General features: G+C 46.0%; 1 protein-coding gene across 4 annotated transcripts in view; it reads right to left on the bottom strand.

Moving 5' to 3' along the window:
* Window positions 1–20,782, bottom strand: part of LOC141096839 (uncharacterized) — a 281,517-nt gene that overhangs the window by 192,939 nt on the left and 67,796 nt on the right. For all 4 annotated transcript variants that reach the window (XM_073583673.1, XM_073583671.1, XM_073583672.1 and 1 more), the window contains 2 exons: window positions 5,828–5,990; window positions 4,906–4,986 (listed from right to left, as the gene is read on the bottom strand). In XM_073583673.1, coding sequence (XP_073439774.1) covers window positions 4,906–4,986; window positions 5,828–5,990 — 244 coding nt within the window. The remainder of the gene's footprint in view (window positions 1–4,905; window positions 4,987–5,827; window positions 5,991–20,782) is intronic.

Raw genomic sequence — 20,782 nt, forward strand, 5'->3', positions numbered from 1 at the left:
ACTGGACATAAGAATACCGCTCTGTTGACTCAACACATTCTTTCAGCAGCAAAACTTTTAATGCCTATGAACTGGAAGACAACTACTACTCCATCTATATCCCAATTGCAAGAGAAGGTAGATATGCTATATCAAGTAGCCAAACTGGCTGCCTTGGTGAATGGCTCACTTTCAGCTTTTGAAAGAGTATGGCACCCATGGACCCGATTCAGATCCATTAGTAAAAATAAATAAGGCTATAGTGGCCTCGTTGTTCGGCTTTATCAGAGTAGACGAAGCCCTTGTTGCCTAGTGTTCCCCTCTCCCCCCCCTCCCCTTGCTTCCCCTATATTCCACCCCTATCTTCCAACTTCCTCTTTTCACTACTTGACCTTCTGTCCCTTTATTCCCTATACTGTTTTTTCTTTTTTGTTCTTTTTCATCTTTGTTTGAAATCATGGCATATGTGATGTAGCAAGGACGTGTGGATGGAAAGAACCCAGATTTGAACCCAGATATTCTTGCTACTGGAAGTTCCTTTAAGGCTGTTGTTGTCCTTAAACCTCTGTATATCAATAGTTTTTGCCATGTATTGATATTTCAAACCATTTGTTTAACTCCCGAAAAGTGGAATTTGTAGGTTATATAATACTTTCGTAAGCTACTTTGTTGATTGCTTTCTTTCTGATGTAACTTGCAGATTTCAATAAATAAAACATTAAAACAAAACAAACAAAAAGCAGCGCTGAGGAATAAGTACCCTTAACTGCCGCCATTAAAATGCGCATCGGCGGTTGTTAAGGGGTTAAATCATAATGACAATCCAAAACATCCAAATGACCCTGATCAAAAGTTCACATACCCTGGTAATATTGGCCTGATAACATGCACAGAAGTTGACACAAATGGGTTTGAATGATTACTAAAGGTAATATCCTCACCTGTGACCTGTTTGCTTATAATCCGTGTATGTGCATAAAAGCTGAGAGGGTTTCTGGGATCCAGACAGACTCTTGCATCTTTCATTCAGCCTCTGAAGTTTCTGGATTGTGAGTCATAGGGAAAGCAAAAGAATTGTCAACCGATCTATGGGAAATGGTAGTTGAACTGTATCAAAAAGGAAAGGGATACAAAAAGATATCCAAGGAATTGATAATGCCAGTCAACAGCATTCAAACTTTGATTAACAATTGGAAAATCAGGGAATCTGTAAAAAGAAAACAACGGTCAGGTAGACCAAAACAAATTTCGCCCTCAACTGCCAGGAAAATTGTCCGGGAAGCAAAGAAAAACCTACAAATAATATCAGCTAAAATACTGGACTCTCTGAAAACTAGCAGTGTGGCTGTTTCAAGATGCACAGTAAGGAGGCACTTGAAGAAAAGTGGGCTGCATGGACGAGTCACCAGAAGAAAGCCATACTGCGCAAATGCCACAAAATATCTTGTCTACAATACGCAAAACAGCATAGAGACAAGCCTCAAAACATCTGGAACAAGGTAATTTGGAGTGATGAGATCAAAATTGAACTTTTTGACCACAACCATAAACATTACATTTGGAGAGAGGTCAACAAGGCCTATGATGAAAGGAACACCATTCCTACTGTAAAACATAGAGGTTGATCGCTGATGTTTTGGGAATGTGTGAGCTACAAAGGTACAGGAAACTTGCTCAAACTTGAAGCAAAGATGAATGCAGCACGCTATCAGCAAATACTAGAGGCAAATTTGCAGTCAACAGCCCGAAAGCTGCACATGCGACATACTTGGACGTTCCAACATGACAATGATCCAAAACACAAGGCCAAATCGACCTGTCATTTGCTACAGCAGAACAAAGTGAAGGTCCTGTAGTGGCCATCTCAGTCTCCTGACCTCAATATCATTGAGCCACTCTGGGGAGATCTCAAGCGTGCAGTTCATGCTAGGCAGCCTAGGAATTTACCAGAACTGGAGGCTTTTTTCCATCTGAGAAATTAAAGAACCTCATCCACAAATACCACAAAAGGCGTCAAACTGTCATTGATGTTAGAGAGGGCAATACACGGCATTAAGAAATGGGGTATGAGAACTTTTTATCAAATTCATTTCGATGTTTTGGGTTGTCCTTATGATTTAAAAACAGAAAACACAGTAGTTTGATAACAAATGGCTTTACCCAACCACTAATCATGAGTGGAGAAAAAGGTTTAGTGTCATCATTCATATTCTCTGAAAAAAGGCCAAGAAAGCAAAAATTATGCTGGGGTAAGTAAACTTTTGAGCACAACTGTAGATGATGCGTAGTGAGCATTCTGTAATAGATCGCGCAGTGCACATACATTGTGTGCGCAATGACACACTGGGAACAGAATATACTGGGCTAATAGAGAGGCTTTGTCCACTAGCATTTTGAAGGAAATTACATCAGAGTGGGAGTGATATATTTGGCTTATGTAATGGTACAAATGGAGACCTGCAGCAAACCCACAAAATACTGTGGACATCATGGTTTGATGCCACACTATCCAGGAGCTTCCTGATGAAACTTATGATGGAGGGTAAAGGCACTGGACAATATTTAGGACGCAGTCTGAATTAATGGTGTAGTGCCAGCGTCCTTCCAATGTGACCCCCTCCCACATCAGGGATGCCGACTCACTCAGCACCACAGCCCCACACTCCTCTTCCTTCTCCTGCTGCTGCTAGGGGTCTGTACATGGCTTGCAGATCCCTGGGCACTGTGCTCAGGAAACACGAGCATGCAGTTCCTCCCTCTGATGGCTGGGAGACACTTAATATTTAAGGCATCTCCACCTGATGTGAGGTGCCTGTGGTACATTGTTAGTCTGTTTCTTAAACATTCTTGCTAGTTCTCAAGTCTCAGTGCTCATATTCCAGTATACCTGACTATCTAATAGCTGTTCCCGCCTTCCTATCTACCAACCGTGCCCACCTGCCTGCTTTCCAGCCATGCCTACCTGCACCTGTCAGACAAGATCCCAGTCTTGCCCACCTGCCTATCAGCTGTACCCGCCTGCCTATCAGCCATGCCCACCTATCACTTGTGCCCACCTGCCTGTCTACCAGTCATGCCCGAATGCCTATCAGCCGTGCCCATCTGCCTTTCAGCCTTGCCCACCTGCCTGTCTACCAGCCGTGCCCACCTGCACCTGTCTGCCAAAATCCCAGTCTTGTCCGCCAGCCTGTCTATCAGCTTTGCCTGGCTGTCCATCAGCCGTGCCCACCTGCCTATCAGCAATGCCCACCCGCCTATCATCTGTGCACCTGCCTGTCTACCAGTTGTGCCCCCTTGCTTGTCTATCAGCCATGCCCACCTGCTTGTCAATCAGCCATGTCTGCCTGCCTGTCTTAATAAGGGATTACTAAGGGATTAATAAGGAAAGATTAGCCCCCACTACCCTGGGCCATTGTGATACTTTATTTTGCTGTGGTTTATATTTTATACGTAATTATTCATTTTTATAAATCTGTCTAATTATAATTATACTTTACTTTTGGAGATTTTTTAAATAATTCTATAATAAAATATGTTTTTAAGGGGTTAATTTTGTTAGTCGTAGTGATTACACTTTTTGAACCACCTATGTAAGCCTCGCCTGTCCATATATTTGGACATATTAATTCAGTAACATACAGTATCACTTCTTCAGTACCTTACAAAATTACTTCATGACATTTTGTTACTTGCTACCTGCACATTTATGGTAAACCCCTTCATCATGTATTTTGTGACTACGTGATCATTGTTCTAATGTCAGAGAATAAGTATTTTGGTCCACTCATAGCTCCATGAGATGGTCCACCACCAGGGTCTGTCCAGCAGACTAACAGGTTCTGGACTTCATCAACTTTAGGCTATGTGCACACGTGCGGAATTGCCACGGAAATTTCCGCGGCAATTCTGCAACTCCCTGCCGCTGGAAATTCGCATGTGGAATTCCCGCGAAAAACTAGCATTTTGCAAGCGTATTTAGCTTGCAGAATGCTAGCGTTTTCCAAGCGATCTGTAGCATCACTTGGAAAAGTGATTGACAGGTTGGTCACACTCGTCAAACATAGTCTTTGGCAAGTGTGACCAACTTTTTACTATTGATGCTGCCTATGCAGCATCAATAGTAAAAGATAGGATGTAAAAATAATTTAAAAAAAATAAAAAATAATGTTATTCTCACCTTCCGACGGCCCCCGATCTGTTCTGCGGCGCTCCCGGCATCTTCCGGTCCCAGTAATGCTTTGCGCGAAGGACCTGCGATGACGTCATGCTCGCGAGAGCGCTACGTCATCGCGGTCATTTGCGCAAAGCATTACTGGGACCGGAAGATGACGGGAGGCTGGTTAGAGGCAGGAAGGACTCTGGTGGCCGTAGGAAGGTGAGAATAACAATATTTTTAATTTTTATTCTATTTTTTTACAGGATTATGGTACCCAGGGCATGGAGGACAGTCTCCCCTCCTCCAGACCATGGGTACCATCCGCACATGAAGCGCTCACTTCACGCATGGTGGGCATAGCCACATGCGAAAAATGAGCGTTTCAATGCAATCCCTTGGGTGCGGAATCCCCGCGGTTCCGCAAAAAGAATGAGCATGCTGCGGATTTTTCCGCTATGCGATTCCGCAGCAGAAAAATCCGCAGCATTAGCACAGCATTGCAGAATCCCATAGGGTTGCATGCTGTTTTTATTTGCATTTTTGCGGCGATTCCGCGCGTAAAAAAACGCCGCGAAAACAAAAAAAAACGCTACGTGTGAACACAGCCTTAGGCCTTTAGAAAGAGCTCAATTGCTCAATTCTAACTTTGCTGGCAATATGCAGAGAGTTAAAAAAAAGTCTGAATCTATTGAACATCTATGAGAAACATGTATGAGAAAAACAACAGGCTGAAATATTCGGTGTAGTTGAAAAATGTGTGACTAGTTTACCTCTTTGCTAATCACCAGCAGTTCCACCTCCGATTTGCACACAAATGATGTAAGTCTTTCATTAGTAACAAGGCCAATATCCTGCCAACAAAAAGAAAAATATACAATAACTTCATCTAAAAGATACTATTTTTATTACAAGTTCATATTGTTCATTCATTGAAAAATAAGTGGCTGGAAAGAACACATCAGATTCTAAAAAAGAGAAAAGAAAATAATGGAAAGCTAAAAAAAAAATCCAAAACATTCATGATTTTAAACAATCTGTAAATTCACATGCAGGTTAGTGAAAAAAGTAGTATTGTAAGTAGCATTATTGTACATTTCACAGTAAATGCCACCAATATGTTCACATTAGTATCTGACCAATAGGCATATATTACTTGTCATCTTCATAATTCATTTTTATTTTCTAGTGTGTCCATTTTGGGGGGCAGAGGGGAGATCACCAAGTTGTTTTATTACTCAGAGACTATACAGTGTGAAGTATCAAAAGAAATCATTGACGATAATAATTAAGAAACATAAAAGAGTGACCTACAGTATATGGGTGACTTCCAGTCATCAGGTACCGCATCTTTAAAGTAACACTCATAGACTTTGGCACACAGTCTCAGTAACGCTGGGATTCATAGGATTAAATGGGTTCTTTTTAAATATTTTGGAGTGTTGGTAAAATGTGACAGCTGAATATTTGCTGATGGTGAACTGGAAAAAAGTTCTCAATACACAATAAAGTTAGTTTGTGGCATTTTATTTCTGTTTTTGCACTGTAATGGTGTTGATAGAGCATGATTACACAGAGTTTGCCCAATTTCTCAAGAAGTAACAAACTCTCCTTCCTCCATAGTAAATGCTCAAGTTTTATAATATTAGTTGTGAATGATTAAAAAAAAAAAAATGTGAAATCATTAATACTTACCCCAACAAAATCTCCTTCTTCAACTTCATATAATACAGAAGAAGACGAACTTTGTTTCTTGGAAGCTGACCCCTCTGTTGTCACGTCTAAACGTCCAGATAATATTATATAACACTCACATGGAACCTGTCCTTGTTTAATAACTAATGTTTTTGATTCATATCTGTAAAAACATAAATGTCATCATGCAACGTTAATGGTATAGCAATTATTCATTTTCAATAGCAAATCCAGATTGGGGATTGCTGTGATTTAATCAAGTCAGCAATTTAAAGAGGCGCCCCTGTAAAAGTGTTTATAAGCTGTTTTCAGCTTCCTAACAAGGCCAAATTTTACAGTTCTGACCAGTGTCACTTTATGTGGTAATAACTCTGGAATGTTTCAACAGATCCCACTGATTCTGAAACTGTTTCCTCGTGATATATTGTACTTCATGATAGTGGTAAAATTTGATCGATCTGACTTGCTTTTTTTTGTGAATATATCAGAAATTTGGTGAAAATTTTGGAGTTTTCAAACTTTTGATTTGTACAGTATGCCCTTAAATCAGAGCTATGTAACATAAAATACTTAATAAATAACATTTCCCATATGCCTACTTTCCATCACCACAATTTCTGAAACATAATTGTTTTTTTGTTAAGAAGTTATAAGGGTTAAAAGTTGACCAGCAAATGTCTGGTGAACACTATGTACCCTCTGGTGCTTGACAGAAGTTTATAACGTTGAGCTATGAGAATAAAAAAAAAAAAAAAAAAAAAAAAAAAAAAAAAAAAAATCACATTTTCATATTTCAAATTTTTTATTTTCACAAGTTTATCAGGGAAAATGGACCCCCAAAATTTGTTGTACGATTTCTCATGAGTACACCAATGCCCCATGTGTGGCCGAAAACTACTTTTGAGTGCAAAACTCAGAAGGGAAGAAACGCCATATTGGAGTTCAGATTTTGCTGGACTGGTTTGAGGGGGCCATGTCACATTGGCAGAGCCCCTAAGGTGCAAGAACAGCAGAATTCCCCATGAGTGACCCCATTTTACAAACTTCACCTCTCAATGAATTCATCTATGGGTGCAGTGATCATATGGACACCACAGGTGTGTCACAGAAGTTTATATTATTGGGCAGTGAAAAAAAAAAAATTATTTTTACCACCAAAATTTTGTTTTAGCCACAGATTTTACATTTTCACACTGGGAAATGGTTAAAAACAGCACAAAAATGTGCCCCACAATTCATGCTGAATGTGACTGTACAGTACTGTTTAGCCAGACTCGGGAGAGACAGAGCACTATTTTCCTCCTGGAGCGCAGATTTTGCTAGGATCCTATATACAGAGCCCCTAAGTGCTAGAAGAGCATAATGTTCCCTCAAGTGTACCCATTTTGTAAATTATACCCCTTTGGGAATATATCTACAGGTGTTGATTTTGACTCCATGGGTACTTTCCAGAAACAAGCAGGGTATACTGCTGAGTGAAACTTGCAAACTGCCATTGTAGAGCCATGGGGGACTGCACATGGACACGTGGGGGAGTGAGGGGGACTGCACATAATTAAGGGGGGTGAGAGGGACTGCACATGATGAAATGGGGGGGTGTGAGGAACTGCACATGATGAAGTGGGAGGAGGGGTGCTGTACATGATGAAGGGTGGTGAGGGGGACTGCACATGATGAAGAGAGGTGAGGGGGACTGCACATGATGAAGAGAGGTGAGGGGGACTGCACATGATGAAGAGAGGTGAGGGGGACTGCACATGATGAAGTAGACAGCCCCCCGAGGAAGCCCACGTGAAACGTACGTCGGGGCTGCCCGCACAGACCCTCTGTGTGTGGAAACTATGGGTAAGACCTCTGGGATTTAACCAGACTTAGATTTACTATGTGACTATTGGTTCTCTGTGTATTGAGGTGATTCTCCTCTGTAAAATGGGCCATTATTAGTGTGTTTTTACTTTGAACCAGGTGGAGATGGATACTGTACCTAATACATGCGATGGATACTTAATCTGGGTTCAGGATTATTATTGGCACTAGCACTTTATATAGCATATTAGATCATGTCAGGAGGTCCCCCATCCACTTAATTATTCATGGAAGGTTTTGTGCCATCTATTTTGCATCTTGTTTCCAAATTATTTGCTTTTGTGATGTTTTCATGATATACAGTACATGAATTGGCTAATTGGAAGTGTTTTAAAGTTGGATCTAATAAAGTAATTTCTATTTTATTGGATTGTTTTTGGTCTCTTTTTTTTGTTGAATAGACATGATGAAGTGGGGGAAGGGGACTGCACATGATGAAGTGGAGGGAGAGGGACTGCACATGATGAAGTGTGTGTGTGAGGTGGGGGAAGACTTCACATGATGAAGTGTGGGGAAGGGGGCATTGAGGATGCAGTGACTGGTTATGAACTGAGGGAAAGAGTACAGGGGCTAATTAATTTATATATTTATTAGGTGGGGAGAGTGACTATTTATAGTTAATGGGGCACAGTGGTGGATTATAATTTACATTTGGAATGGTGGATTGCATAATAGCCAATTATAAGTTAATGGTGGGTGCATATCTAAATTTAGATGTGTAGTGTAGAAGAAAGGGAAAAAGTGGGTAATGTGTCCTAGAAGTGGTAACTATGTAACTATGTGTTATTTTATGCAGAGATGAGTCCTGGCTGGAAGAAGTAATGGAGGTCTACGCTGAATGAAAAAAAAAAGCAAAGATGAAGGACTTCAGCTAGACACGTCACTGATGAGTCAGTGTGTTACCTGTACACTGACATTGTACACTGTATACTATATACAGAGTTCCTGTGTATAATGTCACTGGTGATCACTGTATTACTTGTACACTATATACTGAATTCCTGTGTATAATGTCACTGGTGATCCCTGTATTACCTGGACACAAACACTATATACAGAGCTCCTGTGTATAATGTCTGTTAGAGTGTTAGCGACTCCTGGAGTGGACCCTCTGGGTCGCGGCACCAACCCTCCCAGGGCGAGCTAGCCTAGTGAGGACCACCCCCTATACAGGGAGTGTCAGGAGCAAGCCCCAGGGGATACGATACCACGACTGCTGGCACCAGGCGGCCGGCTCACAGGAGATACGAGACTGTGTGACTGGAGGGTGCAGGATACTAGGGAACACAGGAGAGTACACGGGAGTGCGCTGAGTACAGGGTAGTGCTAGACGGGTACACGTGGGCACATAAGGCGTGTAGCAAGTAACAGAACACAGGAATAGAGTGAATGCCAGGAGGCACGGCGGAGCATGAAGAAACAAGGGTTCAGAGCAAGTGCTAGGAGCACCACAGAATAGCAGACAGAGCAGAGGACCTGAGAACAGCGCACAGCCAGGCTGGGACACAGCTGACCCAGCCAGGAAGCACAACAATAATCAGGCACCTCCCCTAGGGGGAGGTCGTCTGATATAGCACATGACTACTACTGGTTCCGGGTCAGGACCTAGCCAGAAAGCACATGACCACTAGTGGTTCCGGGTCAGGTCCTCCAATACCATAGAGAGGACCGAGCCCTATACAGCACTGACAGGAGCGCGCAAGCGCAAACGTGGCATGGAGGAGGAGACCCGGGGACGAGAGTTGCGCGTGCGCACCCGACGGGGACCCCTGAGGGACCGCCGTACCGGAGGGAGTGACGTCGGGGCCGAAGCCCCGCCTCCTTGTGAGCGCGGCATAACAGTACCCCCTCCTTTAAGCCCCCTCTCTCTAGAACTGGAAAATAGCACCTTGACACTAGGAGCGGGATCCAGACACTTCCTAACTGCATGAGGACCAATGAGATCCAGAGTCTCAATACGAGAAAATTCGGTCTCCTGCCATACCCTGGAGAACTCCACGGACAGAGAGTCGGAGGCAGGTATCCCCGAGACAGGTCGAACCGGCAGAGGCACACAGACATGCTTGGAGGCCGAAATGGTGGTGCAGTCATTGGAAGTCAATTCATCCTTAGGAGGCGAGCAGTCGGAGGATGGTTGCTTGGGAAGTTTCTTCTTGGCACACGATGGGCAAGCAGCCACGAAGTCTTTGACGTCCTGAGCAATAGACGGCCACCAGTAATCGTGGGATAAACGGGAGAGTGTCCTCTTGGCACCAACATGACCGGCAGCCGGAGAAGAATGTCCCCAGGATAACACACCTTTACGGTTACCTTTAGACACAAAGGTCTCCCCTGGACGCTGGGGCGTCAACTTGACGGAAGCCACGGTAATTACCTTGGGACGGTCACTTGACGGAGGTGGAGACTGACTCTCAGCCCCCCTGTTGATAATGTCACAAGTCACAGACCGGTTGCTTGAATGATGTGGAGACTGACTCTCAGCCTCCTTCTCGACAATGTCACAAGTCACAGACGGAATGCTTGACGGATGTGGAGACTGACTCTCAGCCTCCTTCTCGACAATGTCACAAGTCACAGACGGAATGCTTGACGGATGTGGAGACTGACTCTCAGCCTCCTTCTCGACAATGTCACAAGTCACAGACGGGATGGTGGACGGCGGACCTATAACCGTCGAAGACGAGCAAGCAGGGTTCTTCGGATGAATGAACAGCAGGCAACTCTTTTGACAGGACGGTCCCCAACGGAGTATATCACCAGATTGCCAGTCCAGGGTCGGCCCATGAATACGTAACCAAGGAAGTCCAAGAAGAAGGGTATGAGGCGAAGTCGGCAATACGTAGAAGGAGATCCGCTCCCGATGACATGTGCCAATCTGCAACTCAACTTCCTCAGTGACCTGGTTAACGGTGTCCTGCAAGGGCTTATCGTCGACCGGAACTACTGACCTAGGAGACTCCAGGGATCTGACAGGGATGCGAAACTTCTTAACTGCCTCGAGACTAATAAAGTTACCCACTGCGCCAGAGTCCACAATAGCTTTCACAGTAAAAGTCTCGAAACCAAAATTCAGGGAGACAGGCACGGTCAGGGGTAGAGAGGAATCACATACACTTGGGGAGACCTCACTTAACAGTCCCAGGCGGAGAGACTTCCCCGGTCTCTTGGGACATGAGCGTAGAAAGTGGGAGGCATCCCCACAATAGAAACAGAGCCCTTGTGCCTGCCTTTTCACACGACGCCGTTGAGCTATCTGGAGGCGATCCACCTGCATAGGCTCAGGTACCGGATCTGCCGCAGATAACTCGGGTGACGGATGAGAAAAACTGCGAGTGGACGAAGAGAGGCGAGAGGACCCTCTCTCTCTCTGGCTGACTCGCGGGTGCGCTCCTGGAAGCGCAAATCAATGCGTGTCGCGAGAGAGATAAGATCCTCCAAATTGGTAGGGGTATCTCGGCCCGCCAGTTCGTCTTTGATCCGACCGGACAGACCACGCCAAAAGGCCCCTACGAGGGCATCATTATTCCAACCTAGCTCAGAGGACAAAGTGCGAAAACATATCGCGTATTGTCCAACCGATAGAGAACCTTGACGAAGATTAAAGAGGGACTCGGTGGTGGAAGCAAGGCGACCCGGCTCATCGAACACCTTACGGAAAGTGTCCAAAAAGATGGAAAGCTGAGCGACGAGCGGGTCATTACGCTCCCAAAGGGGATTCACCCACGCAAGCGCCTTACCCTCTAAGTGAGAAACAATAAATGCTATTTTAGCACGATCGGTGGGGTAATGCTGCGGCAAAAACTCAAAATGCAAACGACACTGGTTCAAGAATCCGCGACACAACACAGGGTCACCACTATACCGGGGTGGCTTGCATAGGCGCGGAAGTGAGTGTGGAAGCATGGCCTGGGCAGATTGTATGGAAAGGAGCCGATTATCTACCGACGCTATATAGTTGAGAATCTGAGCCTGGGAGTCGTGTTGCTGCGCAAGTTCCTGCTGGAGACTAGCCAACTGGGCAGCATTCCCAGGCTCAGAGGACTGAGAGGCAGATAAACCGGACTCCATGGACTTGAGAAATGCCATAATCCTAATCTGGTTTTCCCGGAGGAACGTCAGCTCCTTTTGGACGGAAGCCGCAGTACCAGCGGAGTCCATGGCCTGATTATACTGTTAGAGTGTTAGCGACTCCTGGAGTGGACCCTCTGGGTCGCGGCACCAACCCTCCCAGGGCGAGCTAGCCTAGTGAGGACCACCCCCTATACAGGGAGTGTCAGGAGCAAGCCCCAGGGGATACGATACCACGACTGCTGGCACCAGGCGGCCGGCTCACAGGAGATACGAGACTGTGTGACTGGAGGGTGCAGGATACTAGGGAACACAGGAGAGTACACGGGAGTGCGCTGAGTACAGGGTAGTGCTAGACGGGTACACGTGGGCACATAAGGCGTGTAGCAAGTAACAGAACACAGGAATAGAGTGAATGCCAGGAGGCACGGCGGAGCATGAAGAAACAAGGGTTCAGAGCAAGTGCTAGGAGCACCACAGAATAGCAGACAGAGCAGAGGACCTGAGAACAGCGCACAGCCAGGCTGGGACACAGCTGACCCAGCCAGGAAGCACAACAATAATCAGGCACCTCCCCTAGGGGGAGGTCGTCTGATATAGCACATGACTACTACTGGTTCCGGGTCAGGACCTAGCCAGAAAGCACATGACCACTAGTGGTTCCGGGTCAGGTCCTCCAATACCATAGAGAGGACCGAGCCCTATACAGCACTGACAGGAGCGCGCAAGCGCAAACGTGGCATGGAGGAGGAGACCCGGGGACGAGAGTTGCGCGTGCGCACCCGACGGGGACCCCTGAGGGACCGCCGTACCGGAGGGAGTGACGTCGGGGCCGAAGCCCCGCCTCCTTGTGAGCGCGGCATAACAATGTCACTGATGATCACTGTATTACCTGTACACTGACTCTATATACAGAGCACCTGTGTATAATGTCACTGGTGATCACCGTATTACCTGTACAGAATACACTATATACATCGCTCCTGTGTATAATGTCGCTTGTGATCACTGTATTACCTGTACACTGACTATATACAGAGCTCCTGTGTATAATGTCACTGGTGATCACTGTATTACCTGTACATTGACAGTAAATACAGAGCTCCTGTGTATAATGGCACTTAGTATTGTGGGGGGGTTTTTTATTAATGTTCAGTATTGTATTATTAATTCATGTTGTGGTAATATGTGCTCTGATCATTGTGTGGCCATATTTCTCCCTTTTATGTGCTATTATTTGGTCACTATGTGGTGTTAATATGTGGTCTGATCACGTTGTGGCGGTATTTGTTCCTTGTACAGTATGTGGTATTATTTGGTCACTATGTGGTGGTAATATGTGGTCTGATCACGTTGTGGCGGTATTTGTTTCTTGTACAGTATGTGGTATTATTTGGTCACTATGTGGTGGTAATATGTGGTCTGATCACGTTGTGGCGGTATTTGTTCCTTGTACAGTATGTGGTATTATTTGGTCACTATGTGGTGGTAATATGTGGTCTGATCATGGTGTGGCGGTATTTGTTCCTTGTATGTGGTATTAAGCGGTAACTAAGTGGTGGTAATATATGATCTGGTCATGGTGTGACAGTATTTGTCCCATGTATGTGGTATTATTCAATAACTATGTGGTGGTAATATATGGTCTGGTCATGGTGTGACAGTATTTGTTCCTTGTATGTGGTATTAATGGTCATTTTAAAAAGATGTATGTGACTCATTCCATTAATTTAAGCTTCGTACAGTTTGACTTTGACTATTAAACTAGCCTTTCTGTTGAGTATGACTGGGATGGTTAAGTACTTCTCCCTTAATAAGAAAACGATTATAATTTGTGTATAGGAATATGTGCTATGTATAGAACCTTATAGGAACCAAGTTGCATGGTTAATGTATCGTGATGTAATAGATATGATATGTATACTTTTCTAGAGTTTTATACGTGCTTAGTGATGTGGATCTCTCAACTGTATTTTGATGAAGATATAATGTACTATTTTATTAGATATAGGGAAAGGATAAGGGTTAGCTAGGACATAGAATAAGGGTTTAGCTTTAGATATAAGATAGGACTGGAACAGTGCAATGGTGTGCACAACAGATTCAGGAAGTAGATAGGTACAGTATAGGAACAGTTAATATCGTTGGGACCAGCTCACCATGGCAGGGGGTATAAGAAGATGAACTGGACCTGGGGTACCTCTCTTGCGCCAGTTCCAGGACTTTCGAATTGTCACCATTGTTGCATGGGGGAGAGCTTTCTGGCCCGGACCGACCTATGCACTTGTCAGCAGGGGGCGGGTATGAGATAAAAAGGGCTGCGCACGGGAAAGAGACAGTAGTCCTGGTGGGAAGACAGCGCGTGCAGCAGGGTGATGTGCAGGCCTTGTTAGCGGAGCTTCGTGTGAGTGCAGGCCCACCTTGCACATCCTCTTTGATCGTGTCCACTGCTCACGGACATCAGACTGCTACGCACCCGATGTCCTCCGACTCCTCACCCGCATACACCGCGGAGCAGAGCCACGCTCCAGCGGTATAGCATATAGAGCTGAGATCAGTACGAGGAAACTGCAGGTTTCGGGAACCCACCTAATATAGCAAAGACTCTCTGCCTGCATTGTGGAACCGGACCTCCGTCAACCCCAGACAACCCCGAGACATCACTTGCCGCTGTTCTCGTTGCCACCGTTGGAGACCAAGACGCTGCAATCAAGAAACCGACAGACTGATAAGTTTATTCTTTTTCTCTTCGACATTCACCTGGCCCCTTTCCTTCCTATTCATCCCTCCAGTTCCAGTATTGCTGTATATCCTTCCTCCCATATCCACTTTCTCCCTGCATGGAGTATACATCTGTTAATAAATTTGTTAACTCTTGATCTGCCTCCTGTCCGTGACGACATCTCAATCCCTGCAATTCTACACTTGGCGTAGTCAGCAGGATGTTGTTCAACAGCACGCAGGTGGCAACCCAAGCAGTTGGATGGGGCCCTAGGTCCAGTATATCCCTGGGGGCAATGTTAAATAACCTCCCAAAGTTTACTGGGAATAATACTATGCTGTGGAGCTAGACTGGACGGGTCAGGGGAATGATGAGGATGCACCCCATGACCCCTGCACTGGAGGCGGAGGTTGACATGATGGCTTTAGATGGGGAAGCCAGGGACTCTGTCATGCTTCGAATCCCCCCCCCTGGGCGCGAGACACCTTTGACAAAGTATTACAGATTCTGGAGAAGACTCATGGGGACGCAACGGGGAATTAGGCATGCGCTTGTTTTGCCGGAGTCAACGAGAGGGGGAGACGGTGACCCAGTACATGAATACGTTACAGGAGAACCACACTGCCATTACTAGAAAAGAAGGTGTAGGCATAAGGTCTACTGATATAGTGCTGTGGGACCAATTAGTGACCGGCTTGCGAGACATGCTGCTGAAACAAGCTTTGCGGGAGCGCTTGCGGGTAAATCCATGCATTACTTTTTCGAAGTAGGGAGTGAAGCATGCACGCGTGAGCACGAGCAGGGGGTGACAGTTCCGGTGGGGAAGGTCCGGAGCGGAGAGGTATCTGCGATAATGGCTACTACACCCCAATGGGTGGAAGAATTGTGTAAGGAGATCCAGTATATATGCAAAGAGTTGGCTGATTCGAAAAAGGTACCCACAGTCACTTCAAGTTCACCTGGGAGCAGAAATGAGCCAGTTCCCCATTGTGAGGTGAGAGTGCCCCGCCGAGAAGAACCCCTCACATGTTAAAACTGTGGAGAAACCGGACATATAGCTTGGGGTTGCACCCAACGGAGTAGGCCTCTTCAACGCCATCCGTTAAACTAAGGGGCTCCGAGCCTGGGGGATGCCGCTCAGAGCCTAAACAGTCAAGGAGGAATACTAGAAGTCCCACAAATCTACAAATCTCATTTTCATGTGTCCTCTCTTCTGGGCTGAGATGGATGGTTGGGCTGTACGCTGTCTGGTTGATATGGGCTCACAGGTGACCACGATGCCCGAAATCTACTTTTGATGACATTTCACAGAGGCAATGTGGCCTGAATGATCAAGTTAACAGCTGCCAATCACAGTCTGCGGTAAAGATCTAGGGCGAAAGGGAGTGGTGCTGACAGCTGAGGATGAGGGTAAGGGACACACTGTCATATTAGGCATGAATGTGTTAAAAAAAATTCAGGAGTCTCCTTATCCATGAGTCCCCAGACCTGTTCCTAAGACAGTGGAGCCCTTGCACCCAACAAAGGAGGGTATTTCACCAGCTAATCTGCGTGGCTCAAGCCCAAGAGACCTCCAGTGGTGGAAAAACACTAGGGAAAGTGATTGCTCCAGCTTCTATCAATTGAGTTTTGCCACCAGGACAAACAGTGCTTACCCTACCCATCTGGGCCTGTACCCCTCTGGAAGGAGTCGAGGTTCAGATTGAGCCCGCCAATGCAGAACAATTACCCCCGGGGATACTAGTAGCGTGTATGTTAGTTTCTGTGTACGACAGAACGGTCCTTGTACGGTGTGTCATTGGGGGGAAGAGACATCACGCTCTCACCCAGAAGTGAAGTGGCCCAAGTCGTGGATATGCCAGAAGAATTGATATCAACAGGCCGTGCAGTTGACCGTAAAACAGGGAGATCCTTGGGCGGTGGCCGTAGATACTACTCTGGCGCCCGAACCTCAACACCTGCGAGAGGGACGGAAAAATTTTAGAACAAATGCGGGCCAAAGCCACCAAACTCACGTCACAGCAGGTCCAGCAAGTGGAAGCTCTGTTGGGATGATACTGGGTTGTGTTCGCGCGTCATGAAGACCATTTTGGTTGCACAACAGCGATCACGCACGAGATTCCAACTGAGAACACCGCACCCATTAGAGAACAATACCGCCAAATTCACCCGCAAGAGTATCAGGAGGTGAAAGGAATGCTATCTCAGATGCTGCAAAATGGTGTAATTCGAGAGAGTCAGAGCCCATGGGCTGCCCCTATCGTGCTGGTGCGGAAGAAAGATGGTACGCTGTGTTTTTGTGTGGAAAAAAATCAATGCTTGCACTGTACAAGTGTTACATGGACCCATCCTGTGTGACACGGCTCACAGGCTGGTAACTAAAACAACAAAACAAGAGGTAGGGAAACAGTTACAACGGTGGGCCCTGCGATAGGGAAAGGGGACGTGGAGACCTCCTGCACTCCCCTGAGTCAGTGTCCCTAACGCTCCTAACGTTCCCTATGCCGGTTCCGTACCGGGCGCCGATCACGAACCTGTCGCCCTAGCACACCCTACACCTATCCCTTGCTAGGGAGCTGGGTGGCGCAGGCACTGGCCCCACTGCTGTACTAATACACACTAAGAAGAAACAGAAACGGGGAAACACAACTTAGCTTTACTCTGTTGCACTTGCTCCTGGCAACAGAGTCCACCACCAGCATACAGCTCTCCTCCTGAATCACTGCCACCAAGCTCTGTCAGAGCTAAGGAAATCCCCTATGACTCCTTTCACACCAGGCTCTGTCAGAGCTGCTCTCCAGCTCCTTCCTCCACCAAGGATGGTTGAAATGAACACTATCACCAACCCTAATTGCAACACCTGTGACTCTTTTATAGCAAGAGCCAGCAATCACACCTGCTTTATATCACATGCACTAAACTAAAGAAACCAGAGTGCAATGATGCTCACCGCCACCGGGGGGAAATCTTAGAGCAAACGACACACAGTGCAATAATCCTCATGGCCACCGGGGGCAAAAACACCTTAAGCACAGCTTAGGAAAAAAAAAAAGGTTACTTGTGCTTTATGTCAGTCATGATCCAGCATGGATCATGACAACAAGATTCTCATCCACTGCCAAGGATTGAAGAGTCCCTGGCTACCCTGAGAAACGCAAAATATTTCTCCACGCTAGATCTAGCCAGTGGCTACTGGCAAGTACCAATGTCTGAACAGGATGGAGCAAAGATGACTTTTATACTTCCCATGTGATTATACGAGTTCAATCGGATGCCGTTCGGTCTGGCTAACGCTTCCGTGTACATTTCAACGACTAATGGAGAAGTGTCTAGGTGACCTACATTTCGAGGCTACTTTCATTTATTTGGACGATATTATTTATGCTGTTTCATTTGAGGAACATCTCCGAAGACTGGAACAAGTGTTGAGCCGCCTCCAACAGCATGGATTAAATGTAAAGCCCCAGAAATGCCATTTGTTCCGCACGCAAATCAAATATTGGGACATGTAGTCTCTGCGGATGGAGTGAGACCATCTCATGAGAAAATTGCGGCGGTGCAACATTGGCCCACCCCGAAGACTGTAAAAGATGTGCGGGCCTTCTTAGGACTCACTGGATACTTTAGGCGATTTGTGAAGAACTTTACGCGCATCGTGAACCCGCTGCTAGAACTGTTGAACGGAGTGCCATTCAGTGCAAGAAACAGAACTGTCCAATAGGGAGAGTGTCAGGAGGAAGTGTTTCGAACCCTGAAATTGGCTATGACCAAGGCACCAGTGCTGGCCTATGATGACTTCTCCCTAGTGGTCACCTACAATCCAAATCTGGAGGTGCTAAGGGGAGCTGCACGGAAATTACAACCTTTACTGCAAAAAGATGCCCGATTACAATCCATATTTCCAGACGCCCCATTGCTGTGTTTTAGGCAGCCCCCAAATTTAAGAAGCATAATTATCAGAAGCTCCCTGTCCTTTCCAACAGCTGCAGGAAGCTTTCCTTGCAACCAGAAAAAATGTAAAACCTGTCCATTTATAATGACCGCGGACAAGATAAAGATCCCCAACTCACATCAGGACTACAAGATCCCAGGTACGTTCAGCATCACATCTAATGTGGTGTACTTAATTATTTGTACTAAATGTCCAACTGGGGGTCTGTATGTGGGGGAGACAGGGCAAAAACTGAGAACAAGGATGAATTCTCATCATCACACAATAAGAGAAAAAAGAATGGATCTACCCGTGGCAAAACATTTTTGTATCCCTGGTCATAGCATGATGGACATTAAATTACTTGTATTAAAAAGGTAACTTCAAGTCTCAGAGAGAGAGAAGAATCTCTGAGTACAAATTTATGAAAACTTTCGACACATTCAGTGCAGGAATGAATGTGTCGCATGGATTTATGCCTTTTTACATCAATTAAGGAACTAGCTCCTCAGACCTTCTGGGGTCATCACAACACAGAACCAGACGCAATCAGAGGGCAATAAAACCTTCACACTGCTTATCTATGAACTGCTCCAATATTTATGCTTATTCCTCTCTCATAATGACTATTCCGTTTCACATCACTTGTCTTAGCTATTGCGTTATTTCTGTGCTGTGTTGTGTATAAATATGTGATTCTTCAGATTTTGTATTAGTCTAGCCTGATGAAGAGACCTGAGTAGTCTCGAAAGCTTGCAATTTGTTACCATCTTTTCAGTTAGCCATTAAAAGGTATCAACCACTGAGTACTCTCAATTCTAAATATTCTTCTCCCAGCCATTCATGCTTCATACTGATAGAAGCTTGCATGGACTCGGAGCTGTGCTGTTTCAAATCCAGAGCGGAAAGGAATGAGTGATCGCCTATGCTAGTTGGTCCCTCCATGATTCCGAAAGAAACCCAGATAACTACAGTTCCTGTTGGCATTAGTGTGGGCCATGACGGAGAAGTTTGCTGAATATTTGTCTGGCTCCGAAGTCCTGGTACGCACAGATGTGGGGAAGGTGACTTGGCGGACAGACTTGACTGGATTGGCGTAACATCCGCCGTCATGAGATGGCCCGGACTACCGGGATTTCTTTGCACCATTGTGCAGGCCTAAAAGGACAGTAATGCGTCCCAGTAAAGGAAAATGTTTTTATTGTTTACTGTTATCTCCTGATATAGCGGGGATGCGGAGGGGGAAGTGTTAATGTTAAAGGAAGGGGGAGTACTTCCATTTTATGTTTGAAATAGTGTGTTTAAAGAAGGAGTTAAAGAAAAAGAAAAGAAAGACAAAAAAAAAAAAAACAAACACAAAAAAAGGGGTTACTCCAGTTGAGTAACTCCTATTGTTATTGAAGTAGTGGTAATCATATATACGGTATGTTAAAAGTTGATTTAATGAGTAGTGTGTGTCACAAAAAAAAAAAAATGTGTGTAACAGGTCCCGGGTACGAGGTAGATGTGACGAAGACGCCGACCATGACTCTTTTTAAGTGAAGGGCGAAGAGACGAAGAACATTGAACCAGACAGTGGTCCATCAGTCAGGTCCCCGACACCACGGACACCCCAAAAGGACGGGCGGGCGCCAGTGATGACCTGGTAGGCAACAGGCCTCGGTCCTGGCGTTCCGGACAGCTGAAGGTAGCAGAAGGAGAGAGAATTGGGGGGTACACGCCATAGAGTAGTCCGGGTGGACCTCACCAACCTGAAAAGGAGTTGTCACGTGGTGTGTGCGCCGGCGAGTAGCAGTAGGCTGCTTGGAGCATGATGCTCCCAGTTTGGTTCGGCCCCCGTGGGCAGCGGGTTTGGCCAAACGACCGGTCCGACAACAGACTGTGGACAAGCTTCAGGACGACGTAGGTAGGGAATACGATTGTCGGGACGACAATGGACAAAGGAAGGGGGAGTGTGGGGGAAGGTGACTTGACGGACAGACTTGACTGGAAGTAGGAGGGAACGGTTGGTGCACTATGGACGGAGATTGACAACGACAGCAGGGTGATAGCTGGGAACGACAGACAAGAGAGTGCAGTACCTAGAAATGACCACAAGATGGCAGGGGGGAGTAGTTCAGGACTCAACAGCAGCTTAGGGCGTGAGAAACGCTTAGTCATGGGGGGCGGGGAGATAGGAACCCAGGAGGGGAATTCCTGGTGAGAGAGGGGATAAATAGAACTGGTTGGGGTTGCAGGCAGGTTAGTCCCGGGAGGAGCTCAGCAGAGGAAGACTCAGGACAGAAGACGGAGAACGGTGAAGAGCTCAAACAGGGGACTGACAGGAGAAGACAGTCAGGGGGGTGGCCCTGACACAACGTACCGCAGG

The sequence above is a fragment of the Dendrobates tinctorius genome, unplaced genomic scaffold, assembly GCF_039654945.1.
Source record: "Dendrobates tinctorius isolate UK_male_01 unplaced genomic scaffold, ASM3965494v1 ptg000079l, whole genome shotgun sequence".
NCBI lineage: Eukaryota > Metazoa > Chordata > Amphibia > Anura > Dendrobatidae > Dendrobates > Dendrobates tinctorius.